At 42.8% G+C, this 16,746-nt stretch overlaps 1 protein-coding gene across 1 annotated transcript; it reads right to left on the bottom strand.

Annotated features, from left to right (window-relative positions):
* Positions 1–3,005: 3,005 nt before the first annotated feature.
* Positions 3,006–4,666, bottom strand: LOC137806852 (probable aspartic proteinase GIP2). Its single transcript, XM_068607187.1, has one exon. The coding sequence runs from the start codon at positions 4,593–4,595 to the stop codon at positions 3,345–3,347; it is 1,251 nt and encodes a 416-aa protein (XP_068463288.1). The 5' UTR covers positions 4,596–4,666; the 3' UTR covers positions 3,006–3,344.
* Positions 4,667–16,746: the final 12,080 nt, after the last annotated feature.

The raw sequence follows: 16,746 nt of genomic DNA, 5'->3' as shown, positions 1-16,746 counted from the left end.
GAAGGAAAAACGAAAGGTTCAGAAGGGGTTGGGGAAGCGACCAAGATAAACCCAAAAAATAGAGATACAAAGCAAAATAAGGGAATACAAAGTGCGAAAAACCTAAAATGCAGAAATTTAAACAGTCCTAGGCAGTTATGAAGTAGAGTAACCATAGAGTAAGGGCGATCAAGGGATAAAGTTCATACCTTTCGATCGATGTAGGATTGAAATTTGTGTACTTTGGAGAAAGAAAAAACGAGACCGCTCGAGGAAGAAGATGAAGCGATCGAAGGTGTTTCAGAGAATAATAGAATAGTGATTGAAGTGCGCGTTTTCGAAAACTTAACGTAAACTAAGAAGTGCAAGTGGCGTTAAGTCCTGACAGTTGATCAAGACACGTGTGCACAGATTAAAACGGGCACAGAGAAACATCACTTCGGTGTACTGTTCACGTCCTGTCACACAGAGCCACGTAGATCGCCTGGGCGAGGACTTAGTCTCTTCGCTGAACAAGTTACAGCTCGAGACTGGGGGCTTGTGTACTGACCAGTCCTCGGGCATCGTTAACCGCTGGTAATGATGGGGCCACGTGAGGTGGGTCCCACGAGCGGCGTGGGCCAGTGTCTTGCAAGGCACGTGAGCTAAGGTGTCGAAGAGTGGTCAGGCGTCGATCACCAGGATGTGCTGATGTGTCCTCGACAGCAGAGTGAGGGCAATGTGACATCGGACATCAGTGACTCAAACAGCAGAGCTGGGGCCACGAGAGGTGGACCCCATACCACACACCAGTTATCAGTAGGGAGATGCCTAGATCACTAGGGGTCCATGCGTGTGGTGTGCATGACGCGTTCAGGCGTAGCACAAGTAATGAGCCGCTGTGATGTGATTCCAATAGCCACATAGAACAAGATTCTTGACACTTTGAGGAATCACCTTGAGCTGGAAAATATAGAGGCACTTTCTTAGAAGTTGGATCATGGTTCTAAAATCAAGAACTCACCAATAACAAGTACCAAATCCCAAACTCATTTGGATGAACCAAATATTGTCAAATTGAATCAACAAAGGAAAATAAAAAGAAGAGACCGAACAGAATTGAATCAAAAACAAAAGTACCGAACAGAATTAAGAAACAAACAGAAAATAGGTGCTGGAAAATTAGAGGAACCGAAACAATAACAACTCAAAACTCAAGGCAACATGAACAAATTGAAGAAGAAGAAAGGAAGGAGAAGAGAATGCTCATGAAGATGGAAGATAGGTTGGATGATCACGCCACTAGAAGTATGGATGCTCCTAGATGAGTGTGCAAGCCGCCACTTGAGGAAACCATGGTTCTTCAAGATAAGACTAGAGTAGAAGCTCAAAAGCTCTCCAAATGCTCACTCCAATTTTGAGTATAGTTTCTTTAGATGAATTCAAATCTGAATTTTACAAGGAAGGCACCTCTATTTATAGCCTAAGGTGCTGAAAAAGAAAACTAAAACAATTCAAAATTCCCTCCCAAAACCATCTAGAACCGGCGCTAATTTGCAAAGCAAGGAAGGTGTGATCCTTTCCTTCACTTTGGCACCCCCTATTCTACTCCTACACCTATCTACTAATACACCCCCCTAAAGCTCCTAACTAAAACCTAAAAGATGCTATAACAAAAGAGGTTTCTAAGGTTTCCCTCTAAGCACCTTCAACTAAAGACACTACAAAAAGAGAAAATAAATGTCCTCTAGCTCCCAAGGCTTTGAACATGCTTCTTGTAATCCTTTGAGGTGGACTTTGACCTCCATGGGCATCCTCCATTTGTGCCTCCACCTCTTCTTGAGCTTGATGAGTGGTCTCCATGTTCTCTTGGGCTTGATCTCCATCACGCTGGAAGAGCTAAGGCCCGTGAGGGTTACGTTCCAGGGGTAAGCTGCATGCATGGCACGTGAACAACTAGGGCATTCCCAGGACGGATGACCCAGAGATTAGGTGCACAAGTTGGTACCCAGTGGTCATCTCATTAGAGGTTGCACTCCAGTAAAGCGAGCCCTGCACGCTAGATTGCCCTGAGAGTGGGTGATAGCAGTGCTAAGGCACACCCTCAGTAACCCTAATTGCGGGTAGCGGAAACAGCAAAAATCCTAGAGTATATAAAGGGTAGTATCAAACCTAATAAGGTACGCAACATTCACGCGAATACACACAAATTACACATAGCTTTTTACAACTTATTTTCGGTGTTTCCTAGCCCTATATTGACTTGAGCGTCGGAGTGCAAACGACCTCTAGAGCGCCCTTTGTCTTTGCATTTTCAGGTGTTTGATCGAAAGAAGGTACAAACAAAGACAAAGATAATTGGACGTGTGATCGTCGTAGGCGTACGAAGACAATCGAGTCAACTGGCAGGAACACTATTTATATGCTAATTTTTAAAATCTTCTGTTTTAATAAGTTTGAAAAAAAATACCCCTATTTAATAAAAAAAAACTCTTATATTACATCTCTTTTAATATATTTTATTATAATATAATGAATGTATAAAACCATTTTAATTTTATTTTATTAACGTTGAACTTTATTTTCATTTAATATAAACAATGTAAAATATTAAAATAATTTTTAAAACTAAAAAAATTATAAATAATTAAAATATTAATATTTATTGAGATGTATATTATGTCGAAAACAATTTTTCAATATGAGAGCAGAGAGAATTGAGTGTGGAGGATGGAAGGTGGTAAAGAACCATTGTCTGAAGTGTGGCACCATTCATCATATTAATAGTTTCTTCCACTTCAGCGACCCAATGCGTCATCATTGTTGCACTTTTGTTTTAAGCCAATTGTCTAACTTCATGCTTTTGTAATAAAGAAGAAAAGAAAACAATTTATGTGAACCATATCTTCTTCACTTTGCTGTACACAATGGATTCATGATATCCTTTTGCAACTTTCCAAATTCCACAATCAAAGATGCCCTTTTTATCTGAGGGAAAGAATTCGAATCTAATCACGATATTTTCCCCATTTTGCAATTTAAGAAAATTCTTTAAACACAGGATAATAACTTGTATTCCCATTCCAATGTCAAAAATACAGTGCCTCAAGAGTGCCATCAAATCAAGATCATAATATCTCTCACCACCATCTTTTAAATAATACAACCAATAGTGTTGGATAAACAAAGGTAAAACCAAAAAAGAACTACCCAAAAATCAAGTTCTTACAAAATTGAGAAGCTTCACAAACTTAATTGAACAAGACAACTTGGTAATTTAGAAGCTTCAGTTCAGAAACACAAATCAAACCAGGAAAACTTAGTTCTTAGTACTATTAGAGCTAGAAGTAGAACTAGAACTCCATCCTCAAAGTGATGGTCAATATTCAGATGGACTCTGCAGGAACAGAACTACCGAACTTAAAATCGGAACACTTGGTTTTTTTGGTGAGAAGAGAAGAACTAAATCCCACCATGGAAGTGGCCAAGTCAAACTGCACTATCACATCCTCCAATTGATACCCTCCAATGACAATTGAATTTCTCAGGTTCACACCTCCATCCGAGAACCCTAAACACGCCACCTCATCGCTCACTCTCACCATGGAGTTCCTCCCATGAATGCTCCACTTCACCATCTCACTCTGCAGAACCAGTTCAATAACCGGCACAGAGGGCCCCACTTGCGAGGAACTGAAACAGAGCTCAAAGGGTGCCACGGAGGCCACTCTTGTCATGTTCATGGACACGGCAGCGTCCAAAAACGCTTCCTTGAAAGAATTGTAGATGGAACTCTGCATGGTGGTGTAGGGCACAATTGAGCTTATAAGAGTCAAAGCCCCTCCTCCCCCACCCTCTTGCTCGTTGAACTCTGAGACGTCCAAGGACAACCTTTTTCCGTTGATTTTAACGGAGTTGACGTTGATGAAGTATTCCTGGGAGGGGAAACTGGTGACGAGGGGCGTGAAGGTTAGAGACTTGAGAATCTCGGATTCGTAAGCGACGTTGCCCAAGAGGAGAACCCCTTTGGAGGAGGAGAGGCAGAGAGTGAGTTTCCGCTGCGTGCTGAAGTTGTCGAAAACCTGGGAGGGAAACGAACTGCGGGACCTAGCGAGGCCAACCATGCCTCTGGCACCCTTGGCGAGCCCATGCAAGAGGGAGGTGGGGGAACACGTGAAGCGACTCTGGTGCTCGTGGATGGTTTTGGATTCCGCAGATTGAAGGGCCATGAGGTCCTCCACCAGTTCTCCCTCGGAGGCGATTGTTCCGGTGATGCTGTTCTCCGGAAAGACTTGGCAGGGTTGGTAGTGGTGTTGGTCGACGGGGCCGGAGAGAAAGGAGTTGGTAGATTTGTGGGTTTTGGCTGTGAGGCATTGGAGGGAGCGGTGAGGGGTGGTGAGGGAAGAAGACGAAGGGGTGTTTCGGGAGGCACAGTGGAGCCAGAGGAAAGAACCTCCCAAATCAAGGACGAGTTTGGTGGGAACAAGAGGAGTACCGTAGGAGAGGGTGGTTAGGTATTGGAGGGTAGCAGCGTCTTTGGTGACAGGGATTGTGAAGGAAACTGGGGAGTGAGCGGTGGAGAGTGAGAGTTGGAGAGTGAGGAAGGAGATGATGATGATGAGAAGAAGAGAAGCCATGGAAGAAGAAGATCGATTAGTCTGAGTTTAGAAGAATGAGAAGAGAATGAAGGTTTATTTGGTTCAACATTTTTGTGGCTGTGTCCTTATCTTCTATCTTGCTCTGTGTGGGCGTGGACACGTCACCTTTCTTTTTTGTGGTGGGCCTCTTCCGCAGAGTAAAGTTACTACATTTTTGTTTGGAAACACCTGCCATTATTGGTGCTTCATTGCGTATTCTGCAGTAACATTCCACAGGAACAAAAATAACAACACACCTTACTGCTTTTCTAAACAACCCATGGAATTTAATTTACTCTTAAAAAACTATAATAACCATCCAAATTTATAACACATGTTCTATTTTGCAATTTCTAATTGTCATATTGAGTAAATTATAATGATACTTATGATATTTTCTCAATTTTTCATTCTTATAATAACCTCCTTCATTGGAATGTATGCATAGTATTTTTAAAATGTAAGAGAATGTGTATATAATATAGAGTCATCATATAATTAATTCTTTTAAATTTTTTGTAAAAAAATTAAAAATATAGAATGTTAGTTAATTTTTTAAAAAATGGACAGCTTTTTAATATAATTTACTTTATAATATATATTTTAGTATGTGCTTAATTAATTTTTTCAAATGTCACACTTTTGCTGCAAAATATTTTTAGAAGATGTTTAGGTAGGTTTTGTAAAGAAAAATTAAGTATTTTTCTATGATTCATATTTCAAAAACTATATACAACATTGTTAACCAGAGAGTTATATCATCTCTCTAACTTTTTTATATAAAGGAGACCTTACACCTTTAAGGTTTTCAGTAAAACAGTCGATTGATTTTTCGAAATAACCGATTGAATGTTTTTTAACAGCATTCAAAATCACTAAGTGCCAAATAACCTATTGTTTCAAAATTTTAACCTGTTAAAACTTGTTTGACAGCAAAGGCAAAGACAAAGCTTTTCCAAATCAGTTTGAAATCTACTAAGTGTCAAACAACCTGTTAAAACGAAATTTCAACCTGTTGAAATTTATTTGACAACAAAGGCAAAGACAAAGCTTAAAATCCACTGTGTCAAACAACCTGTTAAAATGAAATTTCAACATGTTGAAATTTCACTTCCTTTTAGAAAATCCATCTTTTCAAAATGTTAAAGATTCAATTGAGCTTTGATCAACTTAAGGAGTGAATTAACAAGTTTCAAACAACTAGACACACACACAACAATAGCAAGATCTTCAAGCTTTCCACTAGGATTTGGAGACATCAAAGCATCTTGTTCAACAATAACTATATGTTGTTATTAATAGTATAATTGAATGATATCTACCTTTTTTAAAAAATAACTATTTTCTTCCAAAATCAATTATGACAGTTTTACCACAAGCTTCAAAATCGATTTCCATACCAAAAATATAGACAAAATTGATTCTCGTTTCCTATAAGGTATATCAAAATCGATTTTCACACCCAACATACACACATAATTGATTCTCATTACCTACAAGGCATATCAAAATTGATTTTCTTGAAAAAATTATCTAACATAAAATCAATTTTCATGCTCTATACATTGTATACAAAATCAATTTTACCTCATGTCTTTGGAAGAGTATAAACGTAAAATAGCATTGATCCTTCTACATGATAGAAAAAACGAATATGCATCCCACTTACTCGCCAATGTGCGCTCTATCCCCGTCAAGTAAAAGGTCTTCCAAAAGACCAAGGACGAGCTTATGAGCGATATTGCCAACTCCTATGCGGCGGGTTTCGAGGATGCCATAACTCAGGTTACCTGCGTGCATCCTGAGGTGGACCTCTCCCATACGGGTTTAAACAAAACTGTTGTAGATGGGCAGTTGGTGGATGTGGAATAGCGGTGGTGAACTTGCCCGTTATTGCCTTTATTTTGTAACTTAACAAACAACTAACTATTATGTACATGTATATATGTATGAATGTTTTCCTTTTCCAAGTTTACCACTCTGTGTATGGATGTTTTTCTTTCTGACTTCGGCTAACTTGTATGTCTTGAAACGATTTTGACAACTAGTGGCACACCAACAATCGCCCATACCTTAAGTAGCACGGTCCTCCATGAGCCTTACTTTTCCCGAAAATGGGAGATTTTGCTTCTACTCTTGGAATCTCATCAAGGGAAGACTTCACTCTTACTCTTGGTATCTTACCAAGGGGAGAGATTCACTAAGAACCCTTGTTCATTATGAACCCTGCTTATTCCCAGCCTTGGCATCTTACCCAAGGGGGAGGTTCCCTAGGAACCCTATTTGTTCCCGACCTTGGCGTCTGTACCCAAAGGGGAGGTTCAGTAGGAACCCTGTTTGTTCCCGATTTTAGTGTTGAACAAGATGCTTTGATGTCTCCAAATCTTAGTGCAAAGCTTGAAGACCTTGCTGTTGTTGTGTGTGTAGTTGTTTGAAACTTGTTAATTTGCTCCTTAAGTTGATCCAAGCTATATTGAATCTTTAACATTTTGAAAAGATGGTTTTCTAAAAGGAAGTGAAATTTCAAAAGGTTGAAATTTCGATTTAACAAATTGTTTGACACAGTGGATTTTAACAGGTTGTTTGACACTTAGTAGATTTCAAACTGATTTGGAAAAGCTTTGCCTTTGCCTTTGCTGTCAAACAAATTTTAACAGGTTAAAATTTCAAAACAACAGGTTATTTGACACTTAGTGATTTTGAATGCTGTAAAAAAACATTTAATCAGTTATTTCGAAAAATCAACCGACTGTTTTGTTGAAAATCTTAACAAAATGTTGTTAGGTGGTTTTTCAATTTTGAATGATTCCAACTTCTTTTGGGCTTTTGTTGTAAACTGTTTTAACCATTTGATTGAAAGATAAAAAGGTATTTTTTACGCTCCTATGTTTAAGAACTAAGAAAGAGATCAATCAAAAAAAGTTTTGAAAGAGCTTTGGATCATCTCAAGTGTGTGGAATAGGATTGGGTCTTGTATTATGATATTTGATCTTGTGATTTACTCAGGTGTTTTCTATTCCCTTCCTTATTAATAATTGTATTTTTGTACTGGTGTTTCCAAGAAGTGTTGTGTGTTCTTGAGGGGATCAAGATCAAAATTCTTGGAGTGTGAAATCCTGTAAAGTCAGTGGGATTCTGGCTTGAGGTGTGTGGTGTTGCAAAGAGGGTGAGTGGGCTTTGTGGGATTCAAAGTCACCTCTTTGTGGTTGTGTAATTTGTAATCTGTGATTGATTACATAATGAATTCTCAGTGGTTTCTGAGGACTGGATGTAGCTCAGGTGTTGAGTGAACCAGTATAAACATTATGTGTGAATCTCTCTATCCTTACACTCTTTAAATTGCTTTAAATCTGTTTTGATAAAACTGTTGATAAAAACAACCGGTTATTTCGTAAAAACAACAGGTTGAATTTCTGCATCAAGCTTAAAACAGTTTTATATTTGGCTGAACAATTTTTCCATTGATTAATTCTTCATAGCCTTTCACTCTACCTTCAATACTTGCGAAAATCTTTCACAAACAATTCACCCCCCTCTTGTTTTAGCCCTATAATTCTAACACTTAGTGTCTTTACCCAATGGGGAGGTTCACTAGGAACCCCGTTTATTCCTGACCTTGGCGTTTTTATCCAAGGGGGAGGTTCACTAGGAACTTTGTTCATTCCTGACCTTGGAGTCTTTACCCAAGGGGGAGGTTCACTAGGTACCCTGTTCATTCCCGATCTTGGCGTCTTTACCCAAGGGGGAGGTTCACTAGGAATCCCGTTTATTCCCAACCTTGGCGATTTTACCCAAGGGGGAGGTTCACTAAGAACCCTGTTTGTTCCCGACCTTGGCGTCTTTACCCAAGGGGGAGGTTCACTAGGAACCTCATTTATTCCCGACCTTGGCGTTTTTACCAAAGGGGGAGGTTCATTAGGAACCCTATTTTTTCTCGACTTTGCGTCTTTACCAAAGGAAGAGGTTCACTAGGAACTCTGTTTGTTCCCGACCTTGGCGTCTTTACCTAAGGGGGAGGTTCACTAGGAACCCTTTTTGTTCTCAACCTTGGCGTCTTTACCCAAGGGGGAGGTTCACTACGAACCCCGTTTATTCCCGACCTTAGCGTTTTTACCCAAGGGGAGGTTCACTAGGAACCCTGTTTGTTCCCGACCTTGACATCTATACCCAAGGGGGAGGTTCACTAGGAACCTTGTTTCACAATATATCGCAAGCATATTTTTCAAATAACTTTTTATTGGGCGACCTCATTAAAAAACCTCAATAAGGGAAAAAAATAGTGTCCCCTTGAACATTCAAACTGCTTACAATAGTATGATTAACTGAAATAAAATTTGAGATTGGCCCCATTCCATGTTTGGGGAATAATCTCGCTTTCGAAGGTCTCGAATTTATACGCTCCATTCCCGAGCACCTCTATCACGCGAAATGGGCCTGTTCACTTGGGAGACAACTTGTTCTCCAACTAGTAGAGGTGAGCCTTTCGCATTACCAAGTTGGCGACCTGGAACTGCCGAGGTTTCAACTTGGACTTGTGCTTATACTCCACCCTTCTCTTTAAGGCTTCTGCCTTGATGCACGCTCCCTCCCTGACTTCGTCGAGCAGGTCTAAGTTTACCCTCATTTCCTCATTAGAGTCCTCGGCCACGAAGCTCTGGAATCAAGGTGAACTCTCCTGGATCTCAACGGGAATCATGGCATCCGATCCATACACCAGCCTAAAGGGTGTCTCCTTGGTGGTGGATTGAGGAGTGGTATGGTAAGCCCACACAATTCTAGGGACCTCGTCTGCCCAAGTTCCCTTGGCTTTCTCCAGTCTTCTCTTTAGGCCCCTGAGCAGGACTCGGTTGGCAGATTCGACCTGTCCATTCGTCTGGGGTGTTCGACCGAGGAGAACACCTGCTTGATGTCGAGCTCCGTGCATAGTTTTCCTAGTTGCTGGCTTGCGAACTGGGTGCCATAGTCAAACACTAAACACTTTGGGATTCCAAAACGGCAAACTATGTTATCCACACAAAGTGTTGAACCTTGTGAGTTGTGATCTGTGCAATAGGCTCGACCTCTACCCACTTGGTGAAGTACTCGATGGCGATCACCAGGTACTTCATCTGACAAACTGCTAGAGGAAACAGTCCCAGGATGTCAATCCCCCAAGTGTGAAAAGGCCATGGGCTATGGATCGACCGAAATTCCTCCGGGGGCATATGATGCCAATCCGTGTGTTGTTGGCACTGCTTGCATCGTTGTTCGTACCTCGTGCAGTTCGCCCTCATGGTTGGCGAGTAGTACCCTACTCGAAAAGCCTTTGACGAGAAAGCTCGCCCGCCAATGTGACTCCCATAAATACCTTTATGGAGTTCAGCCATGATACGTGTGCACTGCTCACCACTCACACAGGACAAGATAGGGTGAGTGTAGCCATGCCTGAATAATTTTCCATCGACCAGAGTATACCTACTTGCGTTCTTCTTAACGACCCTGGCTTCTTAGCTCTAGTGGGAGCAATCCATCAACCAGGTAACGCCTATAGGGTGTCATCCAGGTTTCACCTTTGTCGACTAGGAAAACGTGCAACGACTCTCCCACTGACAAGTCGTATGCGCTTATCCTGGAACGTTTCCTGGGTCAATGACTGGTGACCTCTTCTTCCTACTTCCAAGACACTTACCTGTTGGACCTCTTCCGTGCAACCTGTGGTAGTTCTGGGTATCTTTAAGGTTTCCTGGATGACTGTCCTCTGTTTGCCCCCTGCCTAAGCTGCCGAGCTTCGCTTGCAAGTCGGCTCGGACATTCTGTTCCCTGGGGACGTGTACCAACTCAAACACAACGAAAGCCTATCTTAAGAGTATGACGTATTTTAGGTACGTAGCCATCTGGGGTTCCTTGGCCTGGTACTCACCTGTAACCTGCCCAGTTATTAGTAGTAAGTCACTCTTTACTAACAAGCTTCGAGCACCCATCTCCTTGGCTAGCAACATTCCTACCACCAAGGCCTCACATTCAGCTTGGTTGTTGCTAGCCTTGAAGACGAATCGTAGGGACTGCTCGATCAGTAGCCCATTTGGTCCTTCCAAGATGATGCCAACCCCACTGCCCTGTTGGTTAGAAGACCCGTCCACAGAGAGAACCCACTGGAAATCTCCTTCGTCTTGATGTATGGTTGTCGAGGAGAGTTCTACCACAAAGTCAGCATAAACCTGACCCTTGATAGGTCCTCTCGGCTCATACTGCACATCGAACTCAGACAGCTCGACCGCTCAGCGCACCATCCGCCCTGCCACATCATACTTCTGTAAGACCTTACGAATGGGAAGGTCGGTCATCACGATCACAGTGAAACTCTAGAAGTAGTGGTGGAGCCTTCGTGCTGCAAACACTACTACTAGAGCCGCCTTTTCAATGGCCTGATAGCGCACCTCGGGCCCCTGCAGTACTTTGCTAACAAAATATATAGGTCTCTGAACGTGATCCTACTCCTGGACTATGACTGAGTTGATCGCTCGCTCTGTGATGGTGAAATACAAACGGAGAGGGGTACCTGGTAGCGGCTTGCACAACACCGGAGGGCTAGCCAGGTACTCTTTCAGCTTGAGGAACAATTCTTCACACTCGTTCGTCCACAAAGACCTGTTGTTCCTCTTCAAACATTGGAAATAGGGATGCCCCCTATCTCCTCCTGCTGATAAAAACCGGGACAGGGCGGCCATTCGTCCCGTCAACTGTTGCACCTCCTTCACCGAGGTCGGGCTTTTCATAGCTATGATTGTCGCACACCTCTCGAGGTTTGCCTCAATTCCACGCTTGGTGAGAAGGAACCCTAAGAAGTCCATGCCTTTACCTTGAATACGCACTTTTTGGGGTTTAGCTTCAACTTATACTTGGCTATTGTGGTGAATAGCTCCTTTAGGTCGACGATGTGTTGGTCCTTCTCCTGGGAGGTGATGGTCATATCGTCCACATGCGCCTACACATTTTGCCCTATCATAGAGGCGAGCACCCTGTCCATCAAGCTCTGATAGGTCGCGCCAGCGTTCTTGAGCCCAAAGGGCATCACTTTAAAACAATAGTTGGAGAGCACTGTTATGAATGCTGTTTTGCATTTGTCTCTGATATGCATGTGGATCTGATTATATCCTGAGAAGGAATCCAAAAAATTGAGAAGTATGCAACCTGATGTGCTATCCACCAGGGCGTCGATGTTGGGCAACGAATATGAATCCTTCAGACAGGCCTTGTTCAAATCCGTGAAGTCGACGCACATCCTCCACTTTCCGTTGGCCTTCTTGACCAACACCACATTTGCTAACCACTCGGGGTATTGGATCTCCCTTATGTGACCAACACTCAGCAGCTTCTAGGTCTCTTGCTTGATGGCCAAACGTCTTTCCTCATTAAATTTCCTCCGCCTCTGGTGGACAGGTCGGACCTTTGGATTCATTGTGAGACGATGGCATAGGAAATCAGGGTTGATGTCAGGCATGTCCGAGGCAGACCATGCAAAGGCATCCAGATTTCGTGCTATTACCTCGGCGATCTGGTCCTGCATCTTCTGGCCTAGGGATTTGCCAAGTTTAAACTTTTTTTCCCCCAATCTCCCTTTCCAGCACCTCACCTGCGGGTTCAAGTCGCCTCTCCCGGGCCATCTCAGGGCGGGCGACCCCTTCCCCCTTTTGAGGCTGGTTGGTGACTGAGCACACCCCTCTCTTCGTGTTTAGACTATTCTCGTAGCACTTTTTTTCCGCCTTCTGGTCGAACTTGATGGTGATTACTTCTCTCTCAAGAGAAGGCAATTTCATCTTCATATGCCTCGTCGAGGCTACTGCTCCTATCCTGTTCAGGGCAGGTCTGCCCTAAAGGATGTTGTAAGCTGAAGGAGCGTTAATGACGAGGTACCTTATATTGACGGTGCGGGATGTGGTGCCGTCTGTGAAAGTTGTCCTTAGCTCCACATGCCCTCTTACTTCTACCTGGTCTCCAACAAAACCGTATAGACAGCCGCCGTAAGGTCTCAGTTGGTCAGGCGACAACTGCAACTTGTTAAAGGTTGACCAAAACATCACGTCTACCGAGCTCCCTTAGTCGATGAGGACTTGGTGCACCCTTTTGCCTACTGTCACCACCAAGATCACCACCAGGTCATTATCATGTGGGACCACATCCTGTAAATAAGCCTTTGTGAAGTAGAGATTGGGCTAAGGTGATTGGTCAGGTTCCCAAGCTTCTACTGCCAGCACCTCTCTGGCGTACTTCTTTCGCTGGGAGGCGGTACATCCTCCTCCTGAAAAACCCCTAAAGATCGTGTTGACCTCGCCATAGACTGGTACTTCGTGCCCCTGATCCCCTACTGGGGCTACTACCATTGGGGCCTCCTGATTTTCCTCTAGGTATTCCTTCAGGAAGCCATCCCTCACCAACTCAGTCAATTGGTGTCTGAGCGCCAAACAATTGCGCAAGCCGTGCCCAAAGGACTGGTGGAACTCGCACCATCTGTCCTTGCTCGAACCCAACCTTTTGTCAGTCTTTGGGGGTGGCTTTAGCTTGTCAACCACGTCGGGGATAGTGATCAGCTCCTTGAGGTTCACTCTAAACTTGTGCCTACTGGGCACACCACCCCTCACTCGTGTCTTGGTCTGATGCCTTTTTGGTTCGTAGGGCGCATGCCTAACCGACGATCTCTTCTCTGTCGTATCCTCATGTAACCCTCATGGGTTGAGGCCAATTGTTTTCTCGAGGTCTTGTCGGTCCAACGCTTCCACGTTTTTCTGTCACCTCTTCCTTTGCGCCAATGTGGCTCACAACTCGGCGATGGATCTCGCTAAACGTCTTTGGACGACACCTTATCAAAGAATCGCTGAAAGACCCTAATAGCATTCCTCGTCTGAAGGCGTGCACCATCATGGCTTCGTCCTTGGTGTGCAGCTTTACCACCAGTGCCTCGAATTGATTCAGGAAGTCTTTCAGGGGCTCTCCCTGGTACTGCTTAACATAAAAAAGGTCGAAAGAGACAAGGGGTGGCGCCCAATTGACAATGAACTGCTCCATGAATAATGTCAAGAACTGATCAAACGAGGTGATGTGTCCATCGAGGTGACTGATGAACCAATCCAATGTTGTGCCCGAGAAAGTTCCCATGAACAATTTGCAGTGCATGGTGTCAGTTCCCCCCAAGATCATCATCTGAGTGTGGGAAGCCGTGATGTGGGCCTCTGGGTCTTCAGTACCTGTGAAAGTGATTTTTGGAGTCATGAAATTGGTGGGTATCACGATACTCATGATCGCATGGGAGAATGGCATGGGGCGAGCCCTAACTAGAATGGGCGGGGTTTGCTCCCCTGCTGCACACTTCCCTATGCATTGTAGATCTCTGTGCAATTCCTCATTGGCCCTGCGCAAGTCTTCGTTGTCTGTTTGTGACGCATCCAAATCGACTTGGAATCGGTCTTGACTGGCTGCCTGCTCAGCCCGAACCTTAGCCAGAATCCTATAACCTTAGCCAGAATCCTATCCTGATCAGCCTTGGACACCGTCACCGTTTGTTGAAGAGCGCGGATAGTCTCCACGAGTTGTTGCATGGTGACGTTGTCGCCTTCTTCGGGTACGAATGCACCTTGTCTTGTATTCCTCATGTCGCCTGATAGCTCTGATCACAACTGTGGGGAGGACCTAGTTTTATTGTGTCCCACGGTGGGCGCCAATTGTTCTTGCCGGTTGACTTCAAAGGCAAGCGATGGCTCCTCCTATTTTTGAAGGAATTTTCTCTTTTCCTGGGGTGTTGGAACGCGACTCCGTTTGAAACAGAGGGGGCCCTACCTGTTGATTGCACTCCGACGATCAAGTTAGTTCAGGGCTTACAGAAACAATGAGTAAGTAAATAGTTTAAGTCTTAGAAACGGTGTACCTTTACCAGGGATCTCAACTCCCTTTTATAGACTGCTTTTGGGTTACCTCATTGTAACAACCCCTCTCTCACGAGAACCCTATCTCGAGTGAAAGTAGGCTTGATGAGAATGCATTATGTTACGTTGTTACACAATCTTAGTGTAACAACCACCAAGAATCTTTCTCCTTGGAGTGCACAATCTTAACAGCATGGCCGTCAGGGTACCAACTCATGTACTAGCATTATGGGGCCCATCTGTCACGGTAGGCGCTCTTGGCCTTTAGGTATCATGCATGTAGCTTTCCCCTGAAAACCCTAGTGCTCTTGGGCCTTGCATCTTCAGGGGATATTTGCTTATGCTAGACCCAAATGTATTATACATACCACATGCACTTTCTTGCTGACTAGGCCTTTCATATATACGAGTTTCAACACACGCATCTTTGGGGGTACACTCACGTGGCCCACTATCTCGACCAGACCACCGAGCCGACCTACTCCACACAAGTGCCGATGCCGATGTCCGTTGTCGATGCTGATTTCCGATGTCGATGCCGATGTCCGATGCTCATACAGATGTTCGATGTCTGATCAGTACAATTAATATTAAAGATAAAAAATAATTAACTACTATATTAATTAAATTATATATTATTTTATAAAATAAAAGTTTATTGATATATTTTATTATTAATAATAATTTATAAATTATTTTTAAAATTAATATTTAATATTAACTATCAAGATTTTAACAAATAATTTTAACTTCTTAAATTCGAAAAGATTAATTTAAAATATACAATATTTGTTAATGATTTGAAATAGTTTTCATAATATATTAAAAGAATAAGATAAAACAGTTCCAGTTTTATCATTATAAATTATTTTATTTAGTAATTGTACCGACCAGTCCTCAAACGTCGTTGACCACTGGTGATATTGGGGCCACGTAAGCGAGGTCCCACGAGCAGCGTGGGCCAGTACCTCGCGAAACACGTGCGACAAGGAACCAAAGAGTGGTCAGCCATCGGTCGCCAGGATGTACCGACGTGCCGCTAAACAATGTGGAGAGGTCGGACATCGGGACCCGAACAACAGAGTTAGGTCACGAGAGGTGGATCCCAGACCACACACCAGTTATCAGTAAGGGAAGAGCCTAGGACACGAGAGTCCATGCCTGTGGAGTAGATGACGCGTTCAGGCGTAACACGAGTATAGAGCCACTAGAAAAGATACGACTTTCGAGGTCCACGTTCGAGGGGCAAGCTACATGCATGGCACGTGAACAGCTGGGGCGCTCCTAAGGCGGGTGACCCTAGAGATCAGGTGCACGAGGAGGCATCCAGGTGGTCACCCCATCAGAGGTTGCACTCCAGTTAGGTAACCCACGCGCAAGGTTATCCTAAGAGTGGGTAACGACAGTGTTGGGCCCACCCCCTCAGAAAGCCCATTTTGGGTAAAGAGGAAACCCTAATTTCCCTCTATATAAAGGAAAGCAACAAACTTTGCAAGGTACGCTATTCATTTGCGCCACTTAACATACACCGTGACAGTCTTACGTTATAGTTTTGGTGTTTCCTTACCCTAAGATTGACTTGAGCGTCGGAGTGCAAACGGCCTTTAGGGTGCCCTTTGTCTTTGTGCTTTCAGGCATTCATCAAAGGAAAAGCACGTGTGAAGTGCAGGAATTCTGGACGTGAGAGGAACGTAGACGCACGAAGACGTATTTGGTCAACCGACAAGAGCAATAATGTCAAAATATTTACTTAAAGTTGGAATATTTTGAGTTCACTGTGAATTTGGTACCGTGAGAAAATATGAAAAATCTTTTTGCATAAAATCACGACGTTCGTTCACTAAGGTTGAGTTAATCTCACTTAAGTAAGTATGAAGAGAACTTTTCGCAAATATATTTCAATTTAATACATTAAAATCTTTATAACACAAGACTTTTGATTTTTGTAATACTGTAATTGATTATAGTTGGTAAAAAAATTGATATTATAATCAATCAATTTAAATTTATTCATCTAAAGAACTAAAATTTGAATAATTTAATTGGATTTATTAAAATAAGACTTTGTAAGTAATTTAATTCAGACATGGGTGTCTGACAATCAATTTTAATATCTTTATATGTTTAAGTTTTTCCTATCTTTTTAATTATTTAATAATTATTTTTATTTTAAAGTTTAATTTTTATTCTTTATTTATTTTATTTTTCTTTAATAGAATTTGAAAATGAGTTTAAACATAACTTTTTTTTTTCAC

Source organism: Phaseolus vulgaris, chromosome 3, assembly GCF_000499845.2.
Source record: "Phaseolus vulgaris cultivar G19833 chromosome 3, P. vulgaris v2.0, whole genome shotgun sequence".
In the NCBI taxonomy this organism is placed as follows: domain Eukaryota; kingdom Viridiplantae; phylum Streptophyta; class Magnoliopsida; order Fabales; family Fabaceae; genus Phaseolus; species Phaseolus vulgaris.
This window is presented reverse-complemented; position numbering and strand designations above follow the sequence as displayed.

Coding starts and splice junctions, on each gene's coding strand:
- LOC137806852 (XM_068607187.1), bottom strand. CDS start 4,595: ATGGCTTCTCTTCTTCTCATCATCATCATCTCCTTCCTCACTCTCCAA.